This window comes from Chroicocephalus ridibundus, chromosome 6, assembly GCF_963924245.1.
Source record: "Chroicocephalus ridibundus chromosome 6, bChrRid1.1, whole genome shotgun sequence".
NCBI lineage: Eukaryota > Metazoa > Chordata > Aves > Charadriiformes > Laridae > Chroicocephalus > Chroicocephalus ridibundus.
In genome coordinates this window covers 20,659,750-20,677,121 of record NC_086289.1, presented here as the reverse complement: position 1 = coordinate 20,677,121, position 17,372 = coordinate 20,659,750, and the positions used below count along the sequence as shown (strand labels likewise).

Genomic DNA, 17,372 nt, shown 5'->3' with positions numbered 1-17,372 from the left:
ACAGTGCTTGTTTGCCTCTTGATCTGAGCAGCTGCCTTGACCTTTTTCATAGAGAGGTCGAGGACTTTGCATTCACCTCTGCATTCAAATGTATTTAGTTTAAGGGTACTGCATTTGAGCAAGGACTCCCAACTGCTGCCTGTCCTTTGGGCACAGGTTGCACAGAGAGCATGAGTTTTGTGGTGCTGTGTTCCTGTAGTTTGGTAAACCCTAAATTTAAAAACAAAATGAAATAACACCACCCCCCACCCCTTTTCTTTTTGGATATGGTATGGAGGGAAATGCCTGGTTACTCTTGACCCAGGGAGAAGCACGCAATGCCTGCCAGGTTTGTGCATAAGCTGAATTCTACTAAGTTGCTTTGGGAGTTTGGCAGGTCCTGAGCATGTGGTTCATTTGTTCTCCACTTCTGCTTTCCTCAGGAAATAAGTGCAGCAGCTAATCAGGTGATTCACAGTGGAAAGTTTAAAGAGCAGAGTGGGAGCTGCTGCATGCACCAAGATGCCTAGTAGGACTGAAGCAGTAACGCTTATTTCTCTGCATGTGGTTTTTGACTGCAACAGGAGCTGCCAAATCTAGGAGCCCAGGTATGTCAAGAGATTTGCTGTGAAAACAAAAGGAACAGACTGTTAACTGTTGAAGGAAACTCAGTATTATCTGCAACTGGTTTGTTGTGGTAGGATCATTTTCAAACAGCAGAGATTTCAGCCAAAGTTCACCCTAAACGGCAGTACAAGAAGGAAAAAGGATGAGTGGTTTGCTTGTATTCTTTAATCTAGGAATGATAACAGGATTGCAGATATAAGGGGTGTATCTGTTGCTGCTGGTAGAGACTTGTTAGATTTTGTTTAACTGCATGTCCTTATGTAATGAGCTGTTTTGAGGTGATCAGAATTGCCCTGGTCTTGTTCAAGTTTGTTGCAACTATGTTGTCTGTGACTGACCAGAAGCATTCTGTTTGCTCTTGAGGTGGGGACATTACTTCACTTCCAGGAGGACCACATCTCAGAAGCACATATACCCAATATCTCTGCGTCTCTCTTGCCTGCAGTAAGGGTATATGCAAGTCAGAGAAGAAACTGTTCCCAATTAGATATTTAGAAACTACTTTTTAAAATGGAAAAAATGAAGAGTGGGTACATGAGGGAGAGCCTAAGTCAGTTTTATAGCTACTTTTGGATTGCATGGAGATGGTCTTCAAGCAGAAATAAAGAGAAATGCAGTTAAATGTTTGAAAATGAACAAACGATTTGTGAGGTTGTACTGCAGAAATGCCTTGTCCAACGTAGATGTACTCAAAAAGTAGAAGTATGCTTGGACAAATGAAGTGCTAATGTAAATGAATGCAACTCCTTTGGCAGTAATAATGTCAAACCTTCTTGAAACAAGATGAAATGGTATTTATATTGCTGAAAAAGTAGGGGCCATGTCCTACCGAAATAGGACTTATTCTTTGAACAATACTCAACATTCTCTAAGCTGGCAAGTGTTTTAAAACCCCTCTGTTCTTTGTATTTTGTCAGCTATTTGTGTTTCAAGACACCAGCCAGGTTAGGTTCCTATTTTTAAAGCGCTGTGCCAGAACTTAGGATGAGAGAATATCCTCCCCATAAAATTTACAATTAAATGGACCTGGCAAGGATGGGTAGGATATTTAATTTTGCAACATGTTTTAATTCATTGCAGTCCTTGTATTGGAGAAGGTAAATAGAGTGACATCAAAGTGTAAATGGTTTTGGTGGCGTTTTTAGGTTTGCCTCATAAAATATGTCAAGTATGATCAGTAGGCATAGGACTGATAGGTGTAGATAATTTAAAAGCAGAGAGGGTTCAGGGAGGAAGAACCGAGGTGATTAAGAGGGACAGAGGTAAGAGAGTAGTAGATGGACAGCATCTGGCACAGTTTTCTTTCTGAGGTACTGTCATTTCCTGTGAGCAAAATGGTGTAAGCCACAAAGAGGGAGTTGGTGATTGAATTGGGAGAGAACTGGAATTTGTGAGATAAGATGGTTCATAAAAGAAACAAGTGATGCCTTCTACTGCTTGGGTCTGTTATGACATCCGACAGCTTTCCTGGGGAGGTAGTGGAATCCCTGCTATTAACATTTAAAATGATTGTCTGGTATGACTGTTTAATGAGCAGAATTATCTTGGCTGACAAGGAAAGGAAGGAGGTATAAAGAGATCACACAGTGGATTTTTGGGGTGCTGTGAGCTGTGTGTTTCTGATAGTCACCAGAATCCTAAATTTTAATAGTCAAGAAATGGCTATTGGGAGAAGGAATACTTAAGGCAGTTAGTGCTAGTACTAGGGGTCTGATATTTAGTCTAATATGTCTCTTGTCATCTGGACAGTTGGAGTAAATAACGAGGCAAATTGTAGTCCTCATCTTGCTTTCATATACTTTTGGAGATTAAAGATTTCCATATGTGCTCAAATATCTGACATTTTTTGCAGATAACTTATAATAAAAAGTGGACCATACTCTGAAATTTGGTATGAGACTTGATTGTGTTTTGGTCAACCGTCTTGTCATGAGATTCTTCTCTGATAACAAATTATTTTAGATATATAAGCAAACTTCTTGGTCTTGGTGCAGATTGAGATTTTGTAGCTGTATGGGATCATTCTTTGGACTTCTGGGGGAGTTAATTCCAGATAAATATAATTAAGATGTAATTTTAAAAGTCATGCTTGTTCAGCCAGTATGCTTTTAGTACCAGTGTTCTGCCTGTCCTTCTGCCAGCTTTGGTCAGGCTTTTCTTGCTTTTTGTCTTACCAGTGTGAAAAGGCGTAGCCACATTGCAGTGTGATTTCACGCAAGCTTCATTTAGAACAAAAGGGAAAATACATGAATAAGTTCCACTTCCTCTCTGTTACCTGACACTACTTTCTGAATGGTAGCATCAGGTTTATCTGATGTATTTTCACTTTCATATCTTTTAAAATCTTTATTATTTAGACTTACTTTTTGTATCATTGTAATATTTATAACTTATCAAAACTAAAATAAGCCATTAATTTACACTGAGGATCAGTACAAATGGTGGGATGTAGTAGAGAGCCAACATAAAAGGTATTTTCAAAGTATCTAAGCCATCCTTAATACCAAAGATACTTGAATGCTAGACCCTGTGATGTTGTGATTGGTCTGGAAGGATAATTATCCTCCAAGAAAAACAGAAAATGCGAAGGATTTAGAAGTCTGAATGAAATTGTAGATGCGAGAAGTAAGAAAAGGCTATGAGGAGCAGGAATACATAAAGGAGATAGTGCAAGTGGAGACAACAAGACTAATACTAGAGGACCGATATTTATTCTAGTATACCTCTTGTTGTCTAGACAGTTGCAGTAAATAAGGCAAATCAGTTCTCATTTTGCTTTCATGTACTTCTGTAGATTAAAGATTTCCGTGTAAACTCGAATCATAGAATCATAGAATCATAGAATTGTTGAGGTTGGAAGGGACCTTTAAGATCATCGAGTCCAACCTTTAGCCTACCCTGACAAGAGCCACTTCTAAACCATGTCCCTCAGTGCCCCATCTACCCTTTTTTTAAACACCTCCAGAGATGGTGAATCCACCACCTCCCTGGGCAGCCTATTCCAATGTTTAATAACCCTTTCAGTGAAAAAATGTCTCCTAATATCTAATCTAAACCTCCCCTGACGTAACTTGAACCCGTTTCCCCTCGTCCTATCACTTGTCACCAGGGAGAAGAGGTCAGCCCCCATCTCTCTACAACCTCCTTTCAGGTAGTTGTAGAGGGTGATGAGGTCTCCCCTCAGCCTCCTCTTCTCCAGGCTAAACAACCCCAGCTCCCTCAGTCGTTCCTCATAAGGTTTGTCCTCCAGACCCCTCACCAGCTTTGTAGCCCTTCTCTGGACACGCTCCAACACCTCAATGTCCCTCTTGTAGCGAGGGGCCCAAAACTGAACGCAGTACTCGAGGTGGGGCCTCACCAGTGCCGAGTACAGGGGGATGATCACTTCCCTAGTCCGGCTCACCACACTATTCCTGATACAGGCTAGGATGCTGTTGGCCTTCTTGGCCACCTGGGCACACTGCTGGCTCATATTCAGCCGGCTGTCAACCAACACTCCCAAGTCCTTTTCTGTCGAGCTGCTTTCAAGCCATTCTGCCCCAATCCTGTAGCGCTGCATGGGGTTGTTGTGACCCAAGTGCAGGACCCGGCACTTGGCCTTGTTGAACCTCATACCATTGGTCTCAGCCCATCGATCCAGCCTGTCCAGATCCCTCTGCAGAGCCAACCTACCCTCAAGCAGATCAACACGCCCGCCCAGTTTAGTGTCATCTGCGAACTTACTGAGGGTGCATTCAATCCCTTCATCCAGATCATTGATAAAGATATTAAAGAGAACCGGCCCCAGCACCGAACCCTGGGGGACACCGCTTGTGACTGGACACCAACTGGATTTAACTCCATTTACCACCACTCTCTGGGCACGGCCATCCAGCCAGTTTTTTACCCAGCGCAGAGTACACCTGTCCAGGCCATGAGCAGCCAGTTTCTCCAGGAGAATGCTGTGGGAAACAGTGTCAAAAGCTTTGCAAAAATCCAAGTAGATAACATCCACAGCTTTTCCCTCATCCACTAAGTGGGTCACCTTATCATAGAAGGATATTAGGTTTGATAGGCATGACCTGCCCTTCACAAACCCATGCTGACTGGGCCTGATCACCCTGTTCTCCTGCATGTGCCGTGTAATGGCACTGAGGAGGATCTGTTCCATGACCTTCCCAGGCACCGAGGTCAGACTGACTGGCCTGTAGTTCCCCGGATCCTCCTTCCGGCCCTTCTTGTGGATGGGTGTCACATTTGCTAACCTCCAGTCAGGTGGGACCTCCCCGGTTGTCCAGGACTGCTCATAAATGATACCAAGTGGCCTGGCGAGCACCTCCGCCAGCTCTTTCAATACCCTTGGGTGGATGCCATCCGGCCCCATAGATTTGTGCACCTCCAGGTGCTGAAGCAGGTCCCTCACCATTTCCCTTTGGATTAGAGGGGCTTCATTCTGCTCCCCATCCCTGTCTTCTAGTTCAGGGGTCTGGGTGCTCAGGGAACAACTGGTCCTACTGCTGAAGACTGAGGCAAAGACTTCATTAAGTACCTCAGCCTTTTCCTCATCCTTGGTCACTATGTTGCCGGCCCCATCTACTAGAGGACAGAGATAATCCTTAGTCCTCTTCCTATTGCTAATATATTTATAGAAGCTTTTTTTGTTGTCCTTGACAACAGAAGCCAGGTTTAGCTCCAGCTGGGCTTTGGCCCTCCTGATTTTTTCCCTACATAGCTTAACTACCTCTTTGTAGTCGTCTTGAGTGGCCTGCCCTTCCTTCCAGAGGCCATAGATCCTCTTTTTTTCCCGAAGTTGCAACACTAGCTCCCTGTTTAGCCAGGCCGGCCGTTTTCCCCGACGGCTTGTCTTCTGGCACATGGGGACAGCCTGCTCCTGCGCCTTTAAGACTTCCTTCTTGAAAATCATCCAGGCTTCCTGGGCTCCTTTGCCCTGGAGGACTGCCTCCCAGGGGACTTTGTCAACCAATGTTTTACATAGTCTGTTACATTAAGGTCTTCATTAATGATGTTGCATTTGCATATCTGGTTTTAATAGTATCTGTGGAGAGGAAAAGTATTCTTTCATTACGTAGATCTGTAGAGTGAGAATTTTTTGAGTCACCAGCCCTGCTTGCCTTAGCTGTGCCACCAGCAAGAAAGGCCTCGTAAGTAAATTATGAATAGAAAGAGAGAAAATTGGTAATCACATTTGCGGTGCCATTCAGTGCAGTACAGTTCAAGCAGCGATGTTGATGGTCAGTCGCTGACCTTCTGAGCCAGCATAAGCACTTCATTTCATTTCTCCATGCCTCAGTTTCACGATCTGTAAAATGCCTCTATAAAGGGTTTTGGGTTTCTCTATACAAATGACTAAAGTGAATGTAGGCACTGGGAGTGAGTTACTTGTTACTCAGCATTGATATAGGCTTAGCAGAGTAGCTTGCAAGGTGAGAGATTTCCTTTGGGAAGGGTGCCATTTGGGATGCGAGAGCAGCCTCATTGAAAAAGTAACTCTGAACTATGCTCACTGAAACCCCTAAAACAGTACCCAGGCTTTCTTAACACACTGTACAGCTTCACAATGAGTCAAGCGGGCTGAAATCCCATACCAGGGTTAAGTATAACATATGACAAATGTAACTCCCACGCAGTCATGAGGAACAGTCTTCCTGTTTACTCTGTACAGAGAGTCATCACACTTTTTCTGCTCACCGGGCTGTGTTGTCTTAACACAGATAATTAAGGAAAACAACAGCAGTGAAACACAAAATGTTGTTGAAGGAGGAAGTTCCAGACTGACATCCCTGGAGACTGATCAAAATTTTGTAGCTCTCCATCTCCTAGAGAAGGATGGAGTATGGGCTGTGGTAGAGTAAGTTACCTTCTTCTGTGGTGTGAAGGATCATAATCTGCATCCAAGCATGCATGTCTGCAGGGACCATCAGCTTGCTGCAGGTGCTGTGGTGCACAGTGACAAGATAATGTCACCCTCTTCACCTCTGCAATATGGAGCTACTGTGTGAGTGTGGAAGTGAAACTGGTTCATCTGGCTTGGAGTGAGCAGGACTCAAGCAGTAAGCAAGCTGCACAACTAATGGATGGCAAACGAAGAGAATCCAAAATAGTATTGGTGTTGGCTCATAATTTCTAAACCAGGCTCATAATAGTTTTATTAAAAAATTATTTTAAGGGGTATATGTATTGGTAGAGCAGGAAATCTGACTTATTTTTTTAGTGACATTTGCTTTGGCATTTTTATTGACAAGCTAGAATGGCAATCAAAGAGACACTGTAGAGAAGGAACCTATTTCCTACAAATGGAGGTACATTGGTGTTTTACTTTGAGGAAGTGTAATGATGTGTTAAAGATTCTTCTAGGCTCTTAAAAGACAATGTATTTGGTAAGTAAAGTGATGAGCTATGTTCATCTTGGTGACAACTCCTCAGCTGCCTGCCCACACTATGATAATTTGTGTGTGTCATGTTTTGAGTAGTGAGATGATATCTTAGACACCAATAAGCACATGGCTGATTTTGATGGAAACTGGAGAAGCCTAATTGCCATTGCTGTAAGCATTGTCATTATGTAGGCTCTGGGTAGCAGGGTGAGCTCACAGATGGCAAAGGAGTAGGGTTGCTGTGAATTCCACGCTGTATCACTGACCTCCCAGAAGACTGTGGATGAAAACAGGGCTGGAAAGTAGAGGAGAGGACTTGGAGTTGAGATGAGGGTACCAGAAGGATTCCTCTACCTATAGTGCAAGATGGACCCATTGTAGGCTCAATTTGATGGAAATCAGGCTGCTAGAAGCAACTTCATTGAGGCATATCCATTTCAGTTTACAGGATCAGCAAAACAGGTAAGGCTGTAGTGAAAATACTTACCTCTTGAACAGAGCTGTACGTATGCAGGATAGAAGAGATGAATGGTGCTGCCTATTTGGACCAGCACATCCATGTGGGGATTCCTTGGCTTTTTTACACAGCTGCTGTTCCAGCCAGTGCTTCAGCCACACTGTAGTTGGGGAATGCATCAGAGATGCACAGCTTAGTTTAGCATGTGTTCTCAATGAAACATGTAACCTTGCTCTTAGGTAGTGCTCTTCTGTTCCAGGTCTGATGATGGAACAGTTATGACTTGTTTTACAATTGGGGTGACTGAAGTATAGGGAGAGGATCTGGCTTGGTGGCAAACCTCAGGCTGGAATCTGGATTTCCTTCATGGTTTACCAGCTTGTCCTGCCAAAGCCCAGATGAGTTGTGTAGCATATGCGCACGTGTGTCATGGGTCGTGTGATTGTAAGATAGTAATGCACTTGTCCAGGAGCAGAGTGCTTTGCTATCAGAATTGGAAAAGAGTCAGTGGCTGCCAGTGTTTCCATACTTGTAAACTCCCCAACTGCAATAGTTAAGACGGTCAGTGTCTAGGCTCATTGGGACAGTTGACTGCTAAGAGATGATGCTAACTGTAAATAACACAGTATCTTTAACTTCAGGTCTCATTTCAGCATGGAGACAGCAGCTGAACTCACATGGCAGCTGGAGGATTCACCTGGCAAAGCAGGACAGCAAGAGCAAAGCCCTGATGATGGAGACAAAGCAGAAGTGCCAGGACAGCCTGCACACAGCAAGGACAAGCCACTCCAGAGCCATACCCTCCAGTGGGAGATTCTAGGCAGACAGTTTGTAGAGTATGAGCAGATGGCTCCATTTCTCATCCCAGAGGAGCAACAGAGAAGGCTGCTGGACTTTCTTCCCCTCTTCTTAAAGGTTTGTTCTCCTTTTTGCCTTTGGTGCAGATGCTAAGGATGTAAATTTGAGTTTCTGTTGCTCTATCTGTTCTGTGGTCACCCTAACTGCCAGTGGAGTTAATTGGAGCATGATCCCTTTGTTTAGATTATAATAACTGTTATTTCATTGGGATCCTGGGGAAACAGTTTCTTGTCCTCCTTCTGTCTAAGTAACCTGCTATGTTAGCATAAGAAAAGTATATGGGGGGGACATGAGAAAAGTATGTGGGGGAGCACTGCTTTACTTTCATGAATGGCTAAATTCTATTCTTGGAGTTAAGGGATGTGTTGATGAGATAGGCATGTTTCAAAGACGCCGCTTCATGTCTGCCTCATCTATTTTACTACTTAGCAGTGGGCTGAGCACAGTTTCAGTCTGGGAAAATGTGGTTGTGGCATATAGCCAGCTAGGGGAAATGCAGGGTTACAGTCTTTAGATGGAATTTTTGGGTTGATGACAGTGCTGATATCTAATTTTAGTGTTTGAGAGAGGATTTGTGTTATAGACAAGGAAATTGTCTATAACAAGGCATGAGGAGAGGAAAGTTGTACTGTCGGTGAAGGATACAACTGAGAACGAGAGCGCTTTAGTTAGCAGGCTGCCCTAACCCATGCCCTAGAGCTTCCATCAGCCAACAATTTCGGAGATGGCCTTGTTGAAAGGTGAAACTGGAAGAGCTCTGTAATGGATGAGAGCCATTGTTGGTTTTATTCGCTAGAATATGCAAAATGTACAGGGAACTGTTTGAGTGGACCATACAGCGACAGAATGGCAGAGCTTATACTGAGAGGAGCAGAAAACCTGGCCTATCTAAAGTGCACTGTGGCCATGTTGCAGTACAGAAGAATTGTTTTTCTCTTGAATTACCTTGGATGTTCATGGGTATGGATTCTGTGTTTTTACACTCTCTTACTATGTAAATCCTTCAAAAAGAAAATAAAATCTTTTTGGTGAAAACCTATTTTAATGATGGCATATTTCAGCCATCTGTTCTTGTGAGTTTTTGGCGTTTGTGAGTGACCAAACTCAAATCCATCTGTTCCCTACCTAGCTGAACTGTTTTTCTAAAAAGAAGTCAGTGGGTAGGTGAGGGGAAAAAAAAAAGTTAGTAATGTGGTCCCTCTGTTCATATGAAGCATTGTGGGACATGAAAAGTGGTATTCTGTAGTGACAGGGACATTTTTAACTACGTGTGCAGGGAAATCACTGTGCACAGGACCATGAAATCTTTGGTGTCCATGAGACTAAAGCAGGAATAGCTTCCATATAGTAATAAATATTTCATTCAGCTGGATGGAGCGTGAACCTGTGAAGCTTGTAAGTCCTGGTGCAGAGCAGGACTTTGAAATTGGTGTAGATGCTGATGTCAGCAGCACTGAAGCAGGTCTCTCATTCGTCTCAGTGTGATGCAACCAATTGAGTTGCGGGTAGGATCTGGTGATACCTATGGTGAAATTTGCTGTGTTGGGGCACAAGTTTTCCCTGCTCCAAGGCAGTGCAGACAAAATGAATGGAAGAGTCTGAAAAGGCAGTGAATGTATAGCCTGCAGTCTCAGAAGCAACCTTCTCATTTAGTCTAAATAGCCCTACAGATATTTTATGATTACTGAACAAAGCTTTCACTTTTCACCACTTCCTCTCAACTTCTGGAGTTGTTTGCATAGAAGAGTGTTCCTCCTGGACCGAAGGCTATATTTGAGCAGAAGAGCTGTTGCTCTGTGTACATGCCTGTCACTGGAAATGAATCTCTGTCTCTCTGCATATGGCACTACATGTGCTGGGGCATACTTGGCTCTCTTGGGAGCTCACCACTGCTTTATCAGCTCACAAAAATTCTAGCTTTGAGAAGGGGCAGCGTTCCTTCTTCAGCTCTTCAAAGTCAGATCAGGACTGATAATGTGACAATTTTTTGTAGAGAAGCACCTTATTCCATGGATCTGCTTTTTAAATGGCTTGCTGAATATTGCACTGTTCTTTTTCTGAGGCAGCAGAAACAACTTGTTTACAAGATACAGCCTTTTTGCTTGGAGCAAAAGCCATCTATTCTGCTTTTCCTAGAGCTGTTATCAGACCTCCTGTCTTCCTTCTTCTTGAAGCTCCATGTAAAACATACATCCTTAATATTTTAAGGGTATAAATTCATCCCAACAAAAATAGGCTTTGCTATTGTCTCTCCAAAGTGCTCCCTCCCCTTCTTGTAAGCAATGTATTGCAGGCTTTTTGTGATGTTCTCCTGCCAAGGTTTTCCTGTCTCAAATTTACAATGAAATTGAAATTCTCAGATCTCAAGGTTTCTGAGTTCTGTTGCAGCTTTAGTTTTTGAATACCATATAGTGAACATGAAATAAACAAACCTTGGCAAGACGAGATTCTATAGAATAACTTCAGATTTACTGATCATTAAGTATGAATAACAAGAATGCCTTCCATTTGAAGGTCATTTTTTGGAGTGAAATTTTCAAAGGACTGAGGAAACTGTTACTGAACAAAGGTGACAAAAGCTATAAAATCTAGATGTTTTAGGAATTAAAAATTGAACAGCAAAGCAGGAAATTGCTTGTTTATCATGACACATGAGAAATAAACTTTAGTGCCAGTGGGTCAAAGGACAGCTATTGCCCAGGAGGCCAGCTGAGTATTGCTAAGGGACTGGCAATGTGCATATGCATAACTGTCATGAGTTTCCCTTCTGTAGAGCTGAACTTCATATGTTTTAGGTTTGAAGAAAGTTACTTTCTGATTGCAGTAATGCTCACAAAGAGAGGATTTTAAATTCTCTATATGTCCATTCTGAATATATTCAGAATGGACATGTGAATTTCTCATTAGCTTAACACTTGGTTTTGTGGTCTAAGAGAGATTCTTCCCCTTCACTTTTCTTAGATGTATCAGTGAGCTTTGCAATGCTTTGAAGGCATTTAGGTTCAGATATGTAGCTAGAGCATTTTGTCCTTGCATCATTGATTTAGGAGTACATTACGGACGATCCGGCCCTTTAGCTTTGAGTCATCATGTCCTTCTTCATATGACTTTTACTCCCTTCATGTACCAGCCTTCTGCTTTGTGTGAAGCCTCTGAGCTGGCTTGGGGAAATGCATCTCAGTTTGAGTGGCACATATTATGAAGTTCTTACAGAAACTACCTTACTATTATTTAACGGGGGACTCTGCATAAGTCTTTGCCCTCCCTGGAGGATTTCATCTCTTGCTTTTCCTTTCCTTGTTTGATCACGCAGATGCCAGTGCATCTCTCTCATTTTGTCTTAGAGTGCTTTAGCACTTACTCAGTTGCCTGGAGAGAGAGAGGGCACTAACAGGAGCCATCTGGGGTGTGGAGGCTCATTATTTATGGATACTTCTTGATGTAGAAGGAAAAGGTGTAGGAGGAAAATGTTAGATTGTGATTCAGGCCTAGGCTGGGACTCATTTTAATGTGCCCTCTGTATCTTTCTTCTTGGTATCTCAGAAAGTATCAGAATGTTCTATTACATGTCTGGCTTTTGAGCTAGCATCTTTCCATGAAGTATGGAATAGGAAGGACAGATGGCAACAGCAGACACAGGGAACTTGTGGCAGAGTCTTAAACATGTAGAAACAGCCTTAAGAGGAAGAAATAAAATCAGATTACCATATTATTTGAGTTTCCTCTGAAGGCAGACATCCTGGAATGAAGTCAGGTTGATATTCTTCCAGATACAGATCTTTTATAGGTTTAAAGATGAATATGGAACTGATTAGGTCTGTTCTTAAACGAGAGTGTATTCTAGAGGTTGGTGTCTGACCCACAGATAGATCACCTATGAAATTAAATCAGAATATTAGTGGCCTGATCTGTAGTGAGTTAGACTTCACACAATATTTGCACAATGGTAGCATTGCTATGAACGTTTGACAACTGCTCTCTGCTGAGTATGGTCCGAACTTCTGTAATATTCCTTGCTCTTTCTGTTAGCAGAAGAGTGAGTATAACAAGTTATTTCTGAAGTGTTCAGAGGGTGTTGTTCTTTGAGGCAGAGGGGCAGGAATTTATCACTGTTTTCTTCTGAAAAAGGGTATAGCTTAATGACAAACATTGTATCTTCTTAAGTAGCTGTGGGGTTATTGTCATTGTGTTTGCCCAGCTTGCTTCTAGTCTTTCCAGTTCTTCTCTCATTTCTCTATCAGAAGCGTAGGAATCGGTGGACCTTGTTCCTGCAACTGAGGGTCTCTGAAAATCATTTATGGTCACCATGTGAAAAAAAACAGCATGTTGGGGTTTTTTTGTATTGTTGATTGACTGAAAATTAGTTGATAGGCAGACTGTGTGATTGCATTTCACTCTTTTGTAGCCCAGAAAAGAGAGTTGGGTGCAGTTCCAGAGGTCAATGCAGTAAAATTAAGTAAAAAGTAGTGCTGGCCTTATTGCCGATAGACAGCTGGCACTTTGGGGAAAGAAATAGCTTGTCCACAAGCTTCCATCAGCAAAGAAAGAACAAGTAATTGAAAGCGGTGGTAGGGAAGGAAATAATGTTTATAGAACAACTTCTTTCACAAAGAGTTGTACTGATTTCTTGGCAGACAGTATTATGGGGTGTCTGCTCCAAATTATTTTAGGAGAACAGATGTCTTATTATTTTTGTTACCTTCCTTTCATCATCTGGCCTTACAGCTTGATTTTTCTGAGCTTTTAGAAGGAGGAGATTTTTGTAAAGAAAATTTGCAAGGTTGCTGGGAACAGAGGTGTCTCAGCCTGGTATTTAGAGATGAATGCTGCACTATTCCTAATATATTGATGTGTGTAGCTTTGGATGTTCTATAAAAATAATAGTACATGAACCTCAGAGGCCAGTTGAGTGCAATAGTATTAACCTACTGGAATATTTTTTATTCCTTTTGGATATTTTTTTTCCTCCCCAGAGTCAAGGCTAAGAAGTATTTGAGAGGGGATCTGTTTGTCAGACAAAGAGCAGGGAATCATCGAGTCTTGCTGTTGTTCCTCTTGTCAGTTTTGCATTGAATTGCTTGTCCATTCTTGAACAAGTGATTTATAAACTTATTTATAAATTGTTTATAAACTTGTCTATACATTTATTTTCCTTGGCTAGCTATGCATTTAGGACTATATCTTCCTATTTTGGGGTGCTTATTATAGCATAGGAAATGTTTAGAAATCCTGAACTGATAAACATTTACTGTCATAGTCTCAGAATTTTAGAATTGCATCTTTTCCTGTATTAGCACCGATCTGTACTCATGCTGTAAGCTAGCTTGTAATGTAAATTCCCGGACAGGCAGGGTTGTCATTCCAGGCCTGGCAGCTTACATCTTAACCTCATAGGCAGATGGGTTAGGCAACACATATTGCTGCAAAATCACATCCTAGTGCCTTTTGGGCTAGAATATTTCTGTTTTTTCAGCTCATTTCCTCATGTTTTCTTTTATTTCCTTAGTTTGCAACAAAGATTATTTCTGTCCTGAAAGAAATGCTGATTTATGAGCTTTACTTTCCTCCTAAAATAGAGCAGAATTGCAAGGCAGAAACTTTATGAATGTATTTAAAAAAAAAAAAACAAAAAACCAACGAAAACCACACACCTCCTCCAACCCCAAACTAAAAAAAACCCAAACAACCCAAACCATAAAGGATTTTGCTTGTTTGTTTGTTCTGTGATATTAAGGTTTTTTTATATAAATTTATTGACTTGAAAGAAATCATTAAGTTTCAGGTGAATCTTGGCCAGTATACTGCTGCCTGGGAGCAGTAGTCCTGTATTACCGTGGTGTCTTTTTGACAGAGCTGTTACAAATGCTCTATGAGAGCAGCACTTCCAGTCCCACTTCAGTCTCTAAGTAGCTGAGACTGTGCAATGACTGACTGAATGGAGAAAATACAATTTTTATTTTAAATTTTTATTTCATTGAAAACTTGGGTTTTGTTTATGACTAACTTCAGTTTTGGGGAGGCAAGTTTTTGGAGAAGGATATACTTTCACTGAAAAATTCTTGGACAACTGTAGCTATAACCTCTTCAGGGTAGAGGGTGTTGTATTTCAAAAAGGACTAGCATGCTTTTTGATACAAATAATTAGTGACACAGGGGCTATGGCAAACATTTATGTTTGTTTGGATTGTATTAAATGGAGAAAATAATGTAAATGCTCTCTAGTACGTGCATTACATGATTCAAAAGGTAGTTCCAGGTTGACTTCTGTATCTGTAGTGTCAGGCTCCTGCCTGTCTGGCAAATGCTGCTTAATGGACTATATTGGCTGGGGAGGGAAATTTGCAGGGCAATATTAGCTTTATGTTTGTTTGTTTATATTTATTAGTGCTTCTCAATCTCCCAAAGACATGCTGTATCAGAAAGACTTAACAGTTACACTTGGATTTCAGGCCTGGGAACAGTCTGCTGGAGTAATCGTATTCCCCAACATTCAGCTATTAGCCAGTGAGGTTTCCAAGCTTCTGACAAAAGAAATTAAGAGGAACCTCAATGGCAAACCTGCAGGTAATGATCCCATACCGTAACTACTGCATCCACTTATTCTGGGAATGTGCTGACATTCAGCTGTCCTCTGTACTTACAATTAGGGCAATAAAGGGGCAACAGGAGAATGCTAAGTGTGGCAAGCCAGATCTTTTAGTAGGTGCGAGCTAGCACTGGTTTTGGGTGATTGCACTGAAGATCTGGCCTTGTATGCTGTGATGACCTTGATTTTTGGAACTTTTGTAGCTGGAAATGTATAATACTGCAGCTAAGCAGTAAAAGAGTAGGCTACACGCTATTCTGAGGTGCATTATTTAATGAAAAAAATACTGCTAGCCACACATGGCTTTCCTCATAGCTCTTGTAAATTCTTAGCACTGGTCAGCTGGCAGACTTCATGAACTGAGCTGGTATTCCCAGTGAAGCTTGTCAGTTTGGAACATGTAGTTTATATGAACTGACCTGAGCCTGATGCTGGATAAAAATCCTTTTATGTCCTTCTGTTCACTTCAGTGGACTCCTGCTACTGTAACTTTGTTAAACTTGTCAGATCTGTTAAGAAAGGATCAATGCAGTATTTTCATCTTTCATTAAGGAATTGAAGTTTAATGTTTTTGTGGTAACAGAGGAAGCTCGTCTTGCTTTGGAGCAATTGTTGCAACAGAAAGGGGAAGCAGAAGATGGCCGTTTGCTCCTGAAATCAGTGTATCTGCTCTCACAAACTGACTTGGTAAGAGAAGCGTCTACAAAGGTTGGTTTTTTTGTTTTGTCTTGTTTTGTTTTTTCCCTTTTTATTTCAGAGAAGCTGGGTAGCCAATCAACAGTGGAACACCTAAGTCTCATAATGCTTGCATTATCTCCAATGCTTTGTGATTCAGCATGCCCAGGGTCAGATAGATGACACACCACCAGGTTTATAGTCTAGGTTTTTTTAAAGGAGGGAAGTAAGCGCTCTGTGCTTTCAGATACCCTTTTTATTTTGATCATCAGGCAGCTGTTTTTTTCTCATGTTGCTCTGATTTATCTTTTTTCTTTTTTTTTTTTTTTTTCCCCCCCTTGTGGATCTTCAACCTTTGTCACTCCAGCTAACATATCAAAACCATGACTAGTAAGGATCTGTCTGTCTGGTAATACAGTAGTTGGATTTTCCATCCTGATAGCTGCTCACTTTGAAGCATTTCAAAGCATTTAACAAAATTTGCTTGTACACCCATCAGACTGTATGTAGATGCAGACTGGCGTCAGCAGTATACCCAGGTGATGGGTGTCAGGGGTGTGTTTATCCCTGACATTGAGCTGATCCTTATTCAGGTACATGGAAATAAAATCTTACTGTCAGCTTCTAGTGGACATGTTCTGTGTCACAAGGAGTTTTATAAAATTATTTATAGTTAGTTACAGCCTGAAGTTTCTGATGAGGTTTGGGTTTTTCACAGATCTAAGACATTGCTGTTTTTTGTAGCACGCACACTCACAAAACTTCAAATCACAAACCTCCCTCTTCTGTTTAATTTGCTGCTGATTTTTTTTTTAAATTGTTGTGTGCCAAGCAAGAACACTGGGACTTCTCTGTAAGTTGTACACAGCCGCAGTGAAGATGGGAAGAAACTAAGTGTTGAGAAACATTGTGGAGAAATGGTGTCTCTTGCATTTATAAAAGCTATAATTAGAAGTGTGTGTGTAGTTATTCAATATGTTACAAAAGCAAAGGCGTTATAGCTAAATTGCTGCTATGCTGGGTCAAGGAGGGAATGGAGAATTCATGCTTTTAACATGTTAGGCCTCTATCGCTGCAGGGTGTTCTGTGAACTAATGATAAAAGCAGCACTGTCTGCCTGGGATGTACTGCTATTTTAGCTGCTAGTTAGTTTGCAGGTTGTTTGCTTTATTGACTGTAGGTCTCCTTATGCAGGACATAGTAAGTAAATAACTGTCAAAGCTGTAGTTCAGCTGGAGTGGGAAGTCCTGGGAGCAGCTATGGCAACACACAGTCAGTGTGTTTACTTCTGTCCAGTGGATTTGTACAGCCATGCTCTATAATTGACACACTTGTGTGTCCTAGAGCACTTGTAAGAGTAAACTGCTCAAGTAGCTCTTTCAACTGCCATGCGTACGTTTGGTGCGTAGAAACCCAAGGAAACTGTGGTCACCTTCTAGAGGGGCTGATTTTTATTTTCCTTACTTAGAGAACTATGTGCAACATCATTGGATCTGGCCTTCCAGCTGCTCTGATGCAGTGCCTGTACCTTTTCTTTACTTTTCCTCTGAAGAAAACCAGTGATGATGGAGAGACAAGCGAGGATGACACTCAAACTCAGGAAATGCTTGTTAAGGTGAGATGCGTCTCTGGGAGTTCATTTGTCCTGAGTACTCGGATCTTAAGCTTTTAGCTAGTGATTGATTCAAACTGCTAAAAAGAGTAAGTTTGGACTGAAAACCATTGAAGAAGCATCAAGAACAGTATAAAACAAACTGAGATGATGCCACTATATTTCTTATTTGTTTGTTTAAAAAAAAAAGTCCATTGAGAATAT

The 17,372-nt window shown here is 41.6% G+C and overlaps 1 protein-coding gene across 2 annotated transcripts in view; it reads left to right on the top strand.

The window, feature by feature from the left end:
- WDFY4 (WDFY family member 4) overlaps positions 1-17,372 on the top strand; it is a 154,683-nt gene that overhangs the window by 4,118 nt on the left and 133,193 nt on the right. Inside the window, exons 2-6 of one of the 2 annotated variants that reach the window (XM_063338069.1) lie at positions 423-587; positions 8,079-8,352; positions 14,745-14,859; positions 15,465-15,568; positions 17,025-17,171. In XM_063338069.1, the coding sequence (XP_063194139.1) occupies positions 8,092-8,352; positions 14,745-14,859; positions 15,465-15,568; positions 17,025-17,171 (627 nt within the window). In that variant the 5' untranslated portion in view covers positions 423-587; positions 8,079-8,091. Of the gene's footprint in view, positions 1-422; positions 588-7,347; positions 7,443-8,078; positions 8,353-14,744; positions 14,860-15,464; positions 15,569-17,024; positions 17,172-17,372 lie in introns of those variants that run through there. The other variant, XM_063338068.1, reaches the window with a different exon arrangement.